General features: G+C 45.2%; 1 protein-coding gene across 2 annotated transcripts; it reads right to left on the reverse strand.

Moving 5' to 3' along the window:
* Positions 1–2971: 2971 nt before the first annotated feature.
* Positions 2972–6408, reverse strand: LOC109786363 (integrin-linked protein kinase 1). Of its 2 annotated transcripts, XM_020344934.4 has the most exons (12): positions 5596–6408; positions 5406–5480; positions 5189–5293; positions 5000–5085; positions 4782–4902; positions 4597–4676; positions 4379–4441; positions 4097–4218; positions 3919–4004; positions 3656–3765; positions 3406–3534; positions 2972–3296 (listed from the first exon to the last, which is right to left on the reverse strand). In XM_020344934.4, exons 1-12 carry the CDS (start codon positions 6064–6066, stop codon positions 3290–3292), a joined length of 1455 nt encoding a protein of 484 aa, XP_020200523.1. In that variant the 5' UTR covers positions 6067–6408; the 3' UTR covers positions 2972–3289. The 2 variants fall into 2 exon arrangements, with proteins under 2 accessions (XP_020200523.1, XP_073367054.1); XM_073510953.1 differs by lacking the exon at positions 2972–3296 and having other exon boundaries at positions 3305–3534; positions 5596–6395.
* Positions 6409–13426: the final 7018 nt, after the last annotated feature.

Here is a 13426-nt window from a genome sequence, read left to right on the forward strand (position 1 = left end):
TCAGGGGTTGTCGCTCCACTCAGATACATTTCGAGGTGAAAATTGGAAAAGGTCTGAAATAAACCTTGAACTTGTAGGCGAAAACTAAATCGAACCCTGTACTTTCAATCTCTAAAATCAACACACCAAACTTTCTAATCCCGGTTTATTTTTGAACCTTGAGAGCATTCCCAAACAGGATGTGTTGACGTGACAGGTCGAATCCTGGGATTGTTGGCTGCGACTTGACTGGGCAGGTCCACCAGGCACGAAGCAAGTTTTTTTTGGTTACTTTTTCATAACGTGTGTTGTAAAAATGCCAAAAAAAGAGATAAAATCAAACTTACAACCTAGCGATGTTGAACTACTCACGCTAGCCACTAGTACCAATGGATGTTATTGCTATCATGAGAGGTCCGAACAATTTAACCGCACACCCCAGCGTCGAGAATTGAAAACATTTTTTTAAGGGCAAAACAAATGTTGAACCGTAAACAATTTTTGAAATATTCGAAAAAATTAAAGTGCAAACACTTTTTGAAAAACCAGTCAATTTACACACATTAATTCTGAAAATGCAAACACGTTTTGAAACATAAATTTTCTTTTGAAAAAATGGAAACAAAATTTGAAATCTGAACAAACTTTTAAAGTGCGAAAACTTTTTGATTTTTTAAAAATGGGAAAAAAATTAAAACCTGGAAAAATGAGTAAGAATTTCGACATCTAAAAAATGTACGTGAAATTTTCAAAAATATTTATACAATGTGTAAAAACATTAGTGTGATTCAGAAAAATATTCCGTACATACAAAAAAAGTTACAAGTTTCAAAATGTGTTTGTGACTATTCAAAAAAGGGTATATGATGTAAAAATAATGTTTGCGCAATGTAAAAAATGTGTCATACCATTAGAAGAATACACGTGACTTCATGAAACTGAAAAAAAGGGGTATACAATTTTGAAAATGTTTAAACAATGTAAGAAAATGTTTGTGTAGTTTTATAAAATGTTTATTCTCATTTAGAGATTTTAAAATGTGCATTTGCAAAATGTTACTGTATTAATAAAATGTTGAAAACATGCATTTTAAAAATGTACATAATGTATTTTAAAATTCCCGAAAGCATATCAAAAATTGTTTCATGTGTGCGTTAAAAATGTACATTGTGTATTGAGAGAAATTAGACATGTGTAAAAAATAAAACCGATGAAAACCACCAAATAAAAAGAAGAAAAACAATACGTAGAAAATCAAGAAAGAAACAAAAGAAAACAATAAATATAACAAAGAAACAAAAACCAAAGAAAAACAGTGAAAAAATAAAGTAGAAGGAAGGGAAAAAGAAAGCCAATAAACCAATGAAAAACCAAAGGAAAACTAAAGGAAAATCAAAAGAAAACGAAAAAGAAAAATAGAAAGAGAAACCAGAGCAGAGCAGGCGCGCAAGCCACTGCGGTAATGGGCCAGCCTGATTTGACTTGCCACATCAGCGAATACCAGCTAAACACTTTCAAGGTTCAAAATAGACTTAGATCAGAAAGTTTTATGTGCTGATTTCAGGGATTGGAAGTTAATGATTCGATTTAGGTTTCGTCTACAGGTTCAAAGTTTATTTTGGACTTTTTTCGTGAAAATTTTACTTACCTCCTAAAGAAATTCTCATTATGGTCTGGATACTCGTTAAGACTAGGGTGGATTAATGAGCTGATTGGCTCGTTAAGCTCGTGTTCGTTAAGGCTCGGCTCGTTAAGGCTTCGCTTGTTAAACTCGTTAAGATTAACGAGCAGAAATCCCTCCCCAGCTCGGTTCATTTGAAGCTCGTTAAGCTCGTGTTCGTTAAGGCTCGGCTTGTTAAGTTCGTTAAGCTTAACAAGCAGAAAACCCTCCCCAACTCGGTTCTTCTGAAGCTCGTTAAGCTTGTGTTCATTAAGGCCCGGGCCATTAAGGCTTAAGCTCGTTAAGCTTAACGAGCAGAAAGCCCTCCCTGGCTCGGTTCGTTTGAAACTCGTTAAGCTTGTGCTCGTTAAGGCTCGGCTTGTTAAGCTCGTTAAGCTTAACAAGAAGAAAACCCTCCCCGGCTCGGTTCGTTTGAAGCTCGTTAAACTCGTGCTCATTAAGGCTCGGCTTGTTAAGCTCGTTAAGCTTAACAAGAAGAAAACCCTCCCCGGCTCGGTTCGTTTGAAGCTCGTTAAACTCGTGTTCATTAAGGCTCGGCTTGTTAAGCTCGTTAAGCTTAACAAGCAGAAAACCCTCCCCGGCTCGGTTCTTTTGAAGCTCGTTAAGCTCGTGTTCATTAAGGCTCTACTCGTTAAGGCTTAAGCTTGTTAAGCTTAACGAGCAGAAAACCCTCCCGGCTCGGTTTGTTTAAAACTCGTTAAGCTCGTGTTCGTTAAGTCTCGGCTCGTTAAAGCTCGGCTTGTTAAGCTCGTTAAGCTTAACGAGCGGAAAACCCTCCCCGGCTCGGTTCGTTTGAAACTCGTTAAGCTCGTGAGCGCTTGTGAATAGTTTTTGATGTGTTATGGTCTATGAAATGAGTGTGTAGGTGTGGTTTTTAAGAAGGAGAAATGGTGACTACAAAAAAAAAGCATTAGTTTATTGCCTCCTATGTAGATTAGATTAAATAGATGGGCTGAGATGCTACGAGAATTTTGTCATATAAGATAAAAATATGCGTTGTATTGTTACTACCGAGGTTAATGCGTTGAAATCGATGATTGACTTTATTCATTAAGAAGCGAGCTATGAGCTTAACGAGCCGAACTATCAAGCTCTCGTTAAGCTCGCGGGCTACGAGGTTTTGGTCCAGCCCTAATTAGGACGAACTATAGCGCATCGAGGTGCATTACGTATCCTATGCTTTGTAAGTGGAAAACATACAACTATCCTCCCATTCTAAACACGTGGGAACAATTTATCGGTGATTATCTTAAAGTTCACAACCTACAATGTGAGGGATTCGAGTCACCAAACATCACAGGGGAAGAAAAATCACACAAACAACCCAACCATAGATTGCAATTTGTCACTCTAGTCACATGATAACGAAGCCATATTTCTCAAGAAGTGACATCGTAAACATACATCATGATATATCCTAGCTTCTGCAGTAGAGCATCATTGTTGTGTTCAGACTCTTCGTTCGACAATACATCAGCCAAGAAAAAAAAGACCGTATACGCTCATGTAATTAATCTTTTACAGTACGTATGCATGTACTCGACATGGCAGGTGGCGCGGTGATCCTCCAGCTCCATCAGCACCCCACGCGTTCGCGCGCCTACGCACGTACACAGAGACTGGCCCGTGTCATTTCCTGCCGAACAAAACGCAGAGAGGAAAAACTTTCAGTGTTCAGTGACTACGATGAACTCATCCTTTTCCGGATTTTGAGCCTGAAACGCTTAAGTCGCCGGGATACGGACCAGATCTTGAGCGACTCCTTCCAGGCCCCGTGCTTCATGCAGTGCGCGTAGATCTTGTCCAGCCGGACGATCATCTCCGAGAACGTCGGCCGCGCCATCGGGTGCGTGTCCCAGCACTCCTCGATCAGCCTGCATTGCATACACCCAGGGTAGAAGAAAGTTTCTAGTTCTGATCTAGTGAACATTTTTTTCCAAAAAAAAACTGATCTATAGTGAACTAAAGTGTTTTCAGGTTCAGAAGCAAACTCACCCTTTGAAGTCTGAAGGGTACCCCTTGAGCTTGTTCTTCAGCGACGGCCGCATCCCCTCGCATCGGGCTATGACGGTTGTGGATTCCATGTTGGGTAGTCCTTCAACCATCTGATGATCACATCACACCACAAAAGATTGAGTTGATGATGATCACAGGGGCGATTAAGTTATCAAGTCTGAAACCCAGCTGGTAATGTTCTCTGCTCTGCTTTGTGCACATCGCAGAGTAACTGCATATATGGAGCAGAAAGGCGTACTGACCTCGTAAAGGATGAAGCCGAATGCGTACGCGTCGACGCTCATGTCGAACACCTCGTTCCTGTGCATCTCAGGCGCAGTGTAGTAACCTAGGTTACGGAATAGTACGATTAAGCTTTGTCAGGCGAAGCACTATCTGAAATGATTCTCGTTTATATTTGGTTGATGAGAGTGGACTTACTGAAGGTGTCGACGATGGCCTCGTGGTTCATCAGTTTCACCTTGTCAGGAGCCATCTTGGACAGCCTCATCAGCCCGAACCCCCCGACCTTCATTAGGCCTCCATTATCCAGGAAGATATTTCTGGCACCTTACCAAGATTCAAATAGTAAAGTACGGCACAACCATGGCAATTCTATTTTTTCTGAATCATCCAAATATGCGTGCGCGGCGTATTTACGATTCCAAGCAAATGCAAGCAAGAGAACGGACAAGGCCAGGTTGCTTCATTTCCTCATCTTACTTTGGCTTTAGGTCGCAGTGGATGATGGGGTCTGGCTTGCACTGATGCAGATAAGTCATGCCCCTGAACATCCAGAGTCAGCCGCGACGAAAACAAGTAAGATCATTAGCACTGATGCACATTTCGGCATGGAGCTTCGTCTTTTGTCGAATGAAGAACAATACGACACATGTTTCAATTTTCAAAGATTGATCTTCTCTTGGGATCAGTAGATATACCTGGCAATGTCAAGGGCATATCTCAGCACCTTATGGCCATTCAGCCTTCCTTTCCTCTGAATAAGGCTTCCTAAATCAGCCTGCGTTTCAGAATAACTGCATGACTTAGTCCATCTAAGGATATATAGGTATGTAAGCTAGATATAATGGCCTAAGTAAAAGTCTTATTTTGACATTATTAATACATTTGCATGGTATTCAGAAACAATCATCATGGGTATGTTCTGCGTGACGGCTCCGATGAACTGAACGACGTTCGGATGCCGGACCTTCTCGAACACCGTCAGCTCATGCCTGAAAGAGTTTCTGTAACAAATGCAAAAATAAAAAACATGATTGTTGGGTAAATAAACTGGTTGGGCTCTTTAGGGTGAGGAATTGAGGATTGAGATCTGCATCTCACATGGCTTCCTGATCGGAGTAGGTTTCTCTGTCGACTATTTTAACGGAGACCTTGGTTCCGTTCCATTTTGCAACTTGGTACGTGCCCTGTTCGACGTGCACACCGTTAATTCCCCCTCTTATTTTTTCACTAGCTTCATGCTATTTCTGTTATCTGAACTGAAAATGGAAAGAAAACAAATTGCACCACCTTGAGCACTTCGTCCCCTTTCCGGAACTGGAGCTCGCCGGGGTTCAACTCGTACTCCGGTATCTCCCCGGGGTTCGACGCCATCATCGGCGTCCTCCTGTTTCTCTGCAAATTATAGACGGTCAGAGAGACAGAGACCAACACATGGACCACGAATCCATCCATGGATCAAACAAATCAAAGAGGCAGTTGATGTGATGGAAAGACAGATACATACCGGGGCCTTTCCACCATGAGATTTCAGAAGATCATAGATGTCCATGTGGCCGTAACACTTGGAATCGGCCACGGCCTACATATACATGACCAGAGAAACCAATGAGACATCGATCGTCTGATGCCAATGAAAGGGGAAAGAAAATATTATGTTGAATTATTTGGATGAACTCGGATGGTTGATGACTGACCGTGCTGCCCCATCGGTCGCGGGCGTCGATGTTGGCCTGCCAGTCGAGCAGCACGCTGACGACCTCGCGGTGGCCCTCGCAGGCGGCGACGTGCAGCGCGGTGCGGCCGTCGAGGTTGATGCTGTTGACGTCGACGCCGCCGCGGAGCAGTGCCTCGACGCCGGGCGCGTCGCCCTGGCAGGCGAGGAAGAGCAGCTGCATGGTGGAGTCGAGGTTGTCCGGCACGGCGAGGTCCTGGTCGGCCTGGGAGCCCACGGGGCTCTGGCTCCGGCCGCGCCGCCGGTTGGGGTCCATGGACGACTGCCGCCCGAACAGGTGCCGGTTCCCGCCGCGCCCCGAGCGGGGGGACGACTCCAGCGACGTCTGCCGCCGGAGCTCCCCCGACGGGCCCTGCGTCAGGGACCCCGACGACGCCTGCCGCTGCAGCGTCACCTTCGCGCCGGGCTCCATCTGACTCAGCTCCTCCTCCATCAAGCGAGCTGCCAAGCTAGCTGGTGTTCCCTTTCGCTCAGGCGCGAGTCACGAGCAGGGGCGTCCGGGAGAGGGGTGTGATGGATGAAACGATCGTGGTGTGGGCGGCGGATCGGGGTCCCCGAGGCACGAGGGGGTGCGCCGGAGAGCCCCGCGGAGATGGAGAGAGGTTCGGCGGTGGTGGGCTGGGGTGGGGCGCAGAATGAGGAGGGGAGAAGTGGAGGAGGAGGAGAGGAGATGGGATGAGAAGACGGGAGGTGGGGCAAGGGTGGAGTGGACGGAAGGCCTTGCTTCCCGGAGGAGGCCAAGGAAGTTGTTAAAGTTAGCGCGGGCGGGAAGCATGGGATGGAGCCTTTTTGGCGCGTGTTTTTAAAATGCCGTTGGGAGTGGGAGTGCTAACCGTCGCTGTCGGGAAACGGCGGTAATCAGAACCAAACCGAGTAGGAAATGGCGATGGGTAGGGTATGGCACCATACCCATATCCGTACAGTCATTGGATATAAAATTTTACCCATACCCGTATTCATGGGTATGAAATTTTACCCATACCCATACCCGACGGGTACCCATACCCATTGGGTACCTAGCGGGTAGGACAAATAGTACACAGGTTGTTCACAATTTTACGCTCATTGATAGCACATTTGACAAAAAACAATTATCTCAGCGCAATAACAGGTAGATGAGTAATTGACCAATATCAAAATTTAGAAATCACAACATACTCTTAAGTCAATAGGAATAGACGAGTCACATGAAAAATTAATGGATAATTGACGACAACTTAACATTAGTTCACAAACGGGCAGGGTATGGGTATACCCGTGGGTACAAGACTATACCCGTACCCTACCCATGACTTAATGGGTAGGATATGGGTACTATCCGTGGGTATAAAAGTGTGCCCATACCTTGCCCATGGGTAAAATTGACATCCTTTAGGAAAGCTACCGGTGTCTCTTTCGAGCCATGGCATGATCTAATTCCAGCCTGGAATTGTGACAAAATTAAGCAAAAAAAGTGGACACAAATATATGGAAGTAGGATGAATGTTCTTGGTAGCCGATGAAGAAAACACCTGCGTCGCCCTTCTCTAGCAACACGGGGGCGATACCCTACCTTCCGCTGCTGCCTTCCTCCTCTCTTCTCCCACGTCTCGCCGCAGCCTGAGGTGCCCCCGGCGAAGCCCGGGCAGGCTCCAGTGAAGGAGGCGATGAGGCGTTTCTCGGGGCCGGCTTCTCTCCCATCCATGCACTACGATTGGGACGGGGACTCACGATGAATCTGCGGGGGCGGGGGCCTGGGCAGCGGCTGTCCTCAGCGGACGACTGGCTTGCAGCGACGGAGCTGGAGAGGATCTAGCGCATGGCGTTGAGGCGCTAATGATAGTAATAATGGTACAATGATGATACTCATCCCTGCTTGGATCAAGTCGACCGGAGGTGATTCAAATTGAATCGAAGCAACCGCCAAAAAAACCTAACCGCACCAAAAATCATGTATAAGAGAGTGCTATACTTACCGCCTGCATTGGAGTGGGTGCTGCCGGAGGTGGAGGTGGAGCAGACGTCGATAGTCCAAACCTTGGCGGCAACAATGGCCAGGCCGCCACAAATGTGTCGGCGGCCGCAACCGATGCCCCTACCATTGCCACAGCAATCATCACTGCCCCTGCATTGGGCGTATCGACCGCAACAGCTGGCGTACCATAGGATTGGGCGAGGCGAGTGAAGAAAACCCTCATAGGGGAGTGAGAATCCCCACCCCGACCAAAGCCTATGTGCCTGCACCACCGGAACCCACCCACGGCGCTGTTGGAAATATGCCCTAGAGGCAATAATAAAATAGTTATTATTATATTTCCTTGTTCATGATAATTGTCTGTTGTTCATGCTATAATTGTATTAACTGGAAACCGTAATACATGTGTGAATACATAGACCACAACATGTCCCTAGTAAGCCTCTAGTTGACTAGCTCGTTGATCAATAGATGGTTATGGTTTCCTGACCATGGACATTGGATGTCATTGATAACGGGATCACATCATTAGGAGAATGATGTGATGGACAAGACCCAATCCTAATCATAGCACAAGATCGTGTAGTTCGTTTGCTAGAGTTTTCTAATGTCAAGTATCATTTCCTTAGACCATGAGATTGTGAACCTCCAGGATACCGTAGGAATGCTTTGGGTGTACCAAACGTCACAACGTAACTGGGTGGCTATAAAGGTGCACTACAGGTATCTCCGAAAGTGTCTGTTGGGTTGGCACGAATCGAGACTGGGATTTGTCACTCCGTATGATGGAGAGGTATCTCTGGGCCCACTCGGTAATGCATCATCATAATGAGCTCAATGTGACTAAGGAGTTAGCCACGGGATCATGCGTTACGGTACGAGTAAAGTGACTTGCCGGTAACGAGATTGAGCAAGGTATTGGGATACCGACGATCGAATCTCGGGCAAGTAACGTACCGATTGACAAAGGGAATTGTATACAGGATTGATTGAATCCTCGACATCGTGGTTCATCCGATGAGATCATCGAGGAGCATGTGGGAGCCAACATGGGTATCCAGATCTCGCTGTTGGTTATTGACCGGAGAGTCGTCTCGGTCATGTCTGCATGTCCCCCGAACCCGTAGGGTCTACACACTTAAGGTTCGGTGACGCTAGAGTTGTAGGGATATTAGTATGCGGTTAACTGAAAGTTGTTCGGAGTCCCGGATGAGATCCCGGACGTCACGAGGAGTTACGGAATGGTCCGGAGGTAAAGATTTATATATGGGAAGTCCTATTTTGGCCACCGGAAAATGTTCGGGATTTTTCGGTATTGTACTGGGAAGGTTCTAGAAGGTTCTGAAGTGGGGCCCACTTGCATGGGGGGACCCACATGAACGTGGGTAGTGGGGGCAAGGCCCCACACCCCTGGTCAAGGCGCACCAAGATCCCACCTTAGAAGGAATAAGATCATATCCCGAAGGGATAAGATCAAGATCCCTAAAAAAGGGGGATAACAATCGGTGGGGAAGGGAAATGATGGGATTTCTTTTCCCCGCCTTTGCCAACGCCCCAATGGACTTGGAGGGCAAGAAACCAGCCCCCTCCACCCCTATATATAGTGGGGAGGCGCATGGGAGCAGCACCCCAAGCCCTGGCGCCTCCCTCCCTCCCGTGACAGCTCTTCCTCCCCGCTTGCGCTTGGCGAAGCCCTGTCGGGATCCCGCTACTTCCACCATCACGCCGTCGTGCTGCTGGATCTCCATCAACTTCTCCTCCCCCTTGCTGGATCAAGAAGGAGGAGACGTCCCCGCTCCGTACGTGTGTTGAACGCGGAGGTGCCGTCCGTTCGGCGCTAGGATCATCGGTGATTTGGATCACGACGAGTACGACTCCATCAACCCCGTTCTCTTGAACGCTTCCGCTCGCGATCTACAAGGGTATGTAGATGCACTCCTCCCCTCTCGTTGCTAGCATCTCCTAGATTGATCTTGGTGACACGTAGGAAAATTTTGAATTTCTGCTACGTTCCCCAACAGTGGCATCATGAGCCAGGTCTATGCGTAGATTCTATGCACGAGTAGAACACAAAGTAGTTGTGGGCGATGATTTGTTCAATTTGCTTGCCGTTACTAGTCTTATCTTGATTCGGCGACATTGTGGGATGAAGCGGCCCGGACCGACCTTACACGTACTCTTACGTGAGACAGGTTCCACCGACTGACATGCACTTGATGCATAAGGTGGCTAGCGGGTGTCTGTCTCTCCCACTTTAGTTGGATCAGATTCGATGAAAAGGGTCCTTATGAAGGGTAAATAGCAATTGGCATATCACCGTTGTGGCTTTTGCGTAGGTAAGAAACGTTCTTGCTAGAAACCCATAGCAGCCACGTAAAACATGCAACAATAATTAGAGGACGTCTAACTTGTTTTTGCAGGGTATGCTATGTGATGTGATATGGCCAAAAGGATGTGATGAATTATATATGTGATGTATGAGATTGATCATGTTCTTGTAATAGGAATCACGACTTGCATGTCGATGAGTATGACAACCGTAGGAGCCATAGGAGTTGTCTTAATTTATTGTGTGACCTGCGTGTCAATGAAAACGCCATGTAATTACTTTACTTTATTGCTAACCGTTAGCCATAGTAGTAGAAGTAATAGTTGGCGAGACAACTTCATGAAGACACGATGATGGAGATCATGATGATGGAGATCATGGTGTCATGCCGGTGACGAAGGTGATCATGCCGCGCCTCGAAGATGGAGATCAAAAGGCGCAAGATGATATTGGCCATATCATGTCACTTTATGATTTGCATGTGATGTTTGTCATGTTTACATCTTATTTGCTTAGAACGACGGTAGCATAAATAAGATGATCCCTCACTAAAATTTCAAGAGATGTGTTCCCCCTAACTGTGCACCGTTGCAAGGTTCGTTGTTTCGAAGCACCACGTGATGATCGGGTGTGATAGATTCTAACGTTCGCATACAACGGGTGTTGACGAGCCTAGCATGTACAGACATGGCCTCGGAACACAAGCAAAACACTTAGGTTGACTTGACGAGCCTAGCATGTACAGACATGGCCTCGGAACACAAGAGACCGAAAGGTCGAACATGAGTCGTATAGTAGATAGGATCAACATGGAGATGTTCACCGATGATGACTAGTCCGTCTCACGTGATGATCGGACACGGCCTAGTCGATTCGGATCATGTATCACTTAGATGACTAGAGGGATGTCTATCTAAGTGGGAGTTCATTAAATAATCAGATGAACTTAATTATCATGAACATAGTCAAAAGGTCTTTGCAAATAATGTCGTAGCTTACGCTTTAGTTCTACTAAGATATGTTCCTAGAGAAAATTTAGTTGAAATTTGATAGTAGCAATTATGCGGACTGGGTCCATAAACTGAGGATTGTCCTCATTGCTGCACAGAAGGCTTATGTCCTTAATGCACCGCTCGGTGTGCTGAACCTCGAGCGTCGTTTGTGGATGTTGCGAACATCTGACATACACGTTTTGATGACTACATGATAGTTCAGTGCGTAATGTTGAACGGTTTAAAATTGTGGTACCAAAGACGGTTTTGAAACGTCACAGAGCATATGAGATGTTCCAAAGACTGAAATTGGGATTTCAGACTAGTGCCCACGTCAAGAGGTATGAGACCTCTGACAAGTTTCTTAAGCCTGCAAACTAAGGGAGAAAAACTCAATCGTTGAGCATGTGCTCAGATTGTCTGAGTACTACAATCACTTGAATCGAGTGGGAGTTAATCTTCCAGATGAGATAGTGATGGTTCTCCATAGTCACTGCCACCAAGCTATTAGAGCTTTGTGATGAACTATAACATATCGGGGATAGACATGATGATCCTTGAGCAACTCGCGATGTTTGACACCGCGAAAGTAGAAATCAAGTAGGAGCATCAATTGTTGATGGTTAGTAAAACCACTAGTTTCTAGAAGGGCAAGGGCAAGAAGGGATACTTCATGAAACGGCAAATCAGTTGCTGCTCTAGTGAAGAAACCCAAGGTTGAACCCAAACCCGAGACTAAGTGCTTCTGAAATAAGGGGAACGGTCACTGAAGCAGAACTACCCTAGATACTTCGTAGATGAGAAGGCTGGCAAGGTCGACAGAAGTATATTGGATATACATTATATTAATGTGTACTTTACTAGTACTCCTAGTAGCACCAGGGTATTAGATACCGGTTCGGTTGCTAAGTGTTAGTAACTCGAAATAAAAGCTGCGGAATAAACGGAGACTAGCTAAAGATGAGATGACGATATGTGTTGGAAGTGTTTCCAAGGTTGATGTGATCAAGCATCGCATGCTCCCTCTACCATCGAGATTGGGGTTAAACCTGAATAATAATTATTTGGTGTTTGCGTTGAGCATAGACATGATTGGATTATGTTTATCGCAATACGGTTATTCATTAAAGGAGAATAATGGTTACTCTGTCTATTTGAATAATACCTTCAATGGTCTTGCACCTAAAATGAATGGTTTATTGAATCTCGATCGTAGTGATACACATGTTCATGCCAAAAGATATAAGATAGTAATGATAGTACCACATACTTGTGGCACTGCCACTTGAGTCATATTGGTATAAAACGCATGAAGAAGCTCCATGTTGATGGATCTTTGGACTCACTCGTTTTTGAAAAGATTGAGACATGCGAACCATGTCTATTAGTATATATGCATGAAGAAAGTCCATACAGATGGATCATTTGGACTCACTTGATTTTGAATCACTTGAGACATGCAAATCATACCACATGGACAAGATTACTGAAAGGCCTCGTTTTCAGTAAGATGGAACAAGAAAGCAACTTGTTGGAAGTAATACATTTTGATGTGTGCAGTCCAATGAGTGCTGAGGCATGCAGTGGATATCGTTATGTTCTTACTTCACAGATGATTTGAGTAGATGCTGAGAATATTTATTTGATGAAACACAAGTCTGAATTATTGAAAGGTTCAAGTAATTTCAGAGTGAAGTTGAAGATCTTTGTGACAAGAGGATAAAATGTCTGTGATATGATCATAGAGATGAATATCTGAGTTACGAGTTTGGCACACAATTAAGAAATTGTGGAAATTGTTTCACGACTAATACCGCCCGGAACACCATATTGTGATGGTGTGTCCGAACATCATAACTGCACCCTATTGGATATGGTGCATACCATGATGTCTCTTATCGAATTACAACTATCGTTTATGGGTTAGGCATTAGAGACAACCGCATTCACTTTAAATAGGGAACCACGCAATTCCGTTGAGACGACACCGTATGAACTATGGTTTAGAGAAACCTAAGCTGTCGTTTCTTAAAAGTTTGGGGCTGCGACGCTTATGTGAAAAAGTTTCAGGCTGATAAGCTCGAACCCAAAGCGGGTAAATGCATCTTCATAGAATACCCAAAACAGTTGGGTATACCTCCTATTTCAGATCTGGAAGCAAAAGTGATTGTTTCTAGAAACGGGTCCTTTCTCGAGGAAAAGTTTCTCTCGAAAGAATTGAGTGGGAGGATGGTGGAGACTTGATAAGGTTATTGAACCGTCACTTCAACTAGTGTGTAGCAGGGCACAAGAAGTTGTTCCTGTGGCACCTACACCAATTGAAGTGGAAGCTTATGATAGTGATCATGAAACTTCAGATCAAGTCACTACCAAACCTCATAGGACGACAAGGATGCGTACTACTTCAGAGTGGTACGTAATCCTGTCTTGGAAGTCATGTTGTTGGACAACGATGAACCTATGAGTTGTGGAGAAGCGATGGTGGGCCCGGATTCCGACGAATGGCTCGAGGCCATAA

Source organism: Aegilops tauschii, chromosome 3 (assembly GCF_002575655.3).
Source record: "Aegilops tauschii subsp. strangulata cultivar AL8/78 chromosome 3, Aet v6.0, whole genome shotgun sequence".
In the NCBI taxonomy this organism is placed as follows: Eukaryota; Viridiplantae; Streptophyta; class Magnoliopsida; order Poales; family Poaceae; genus Aegilops; species Aegilops tauschii.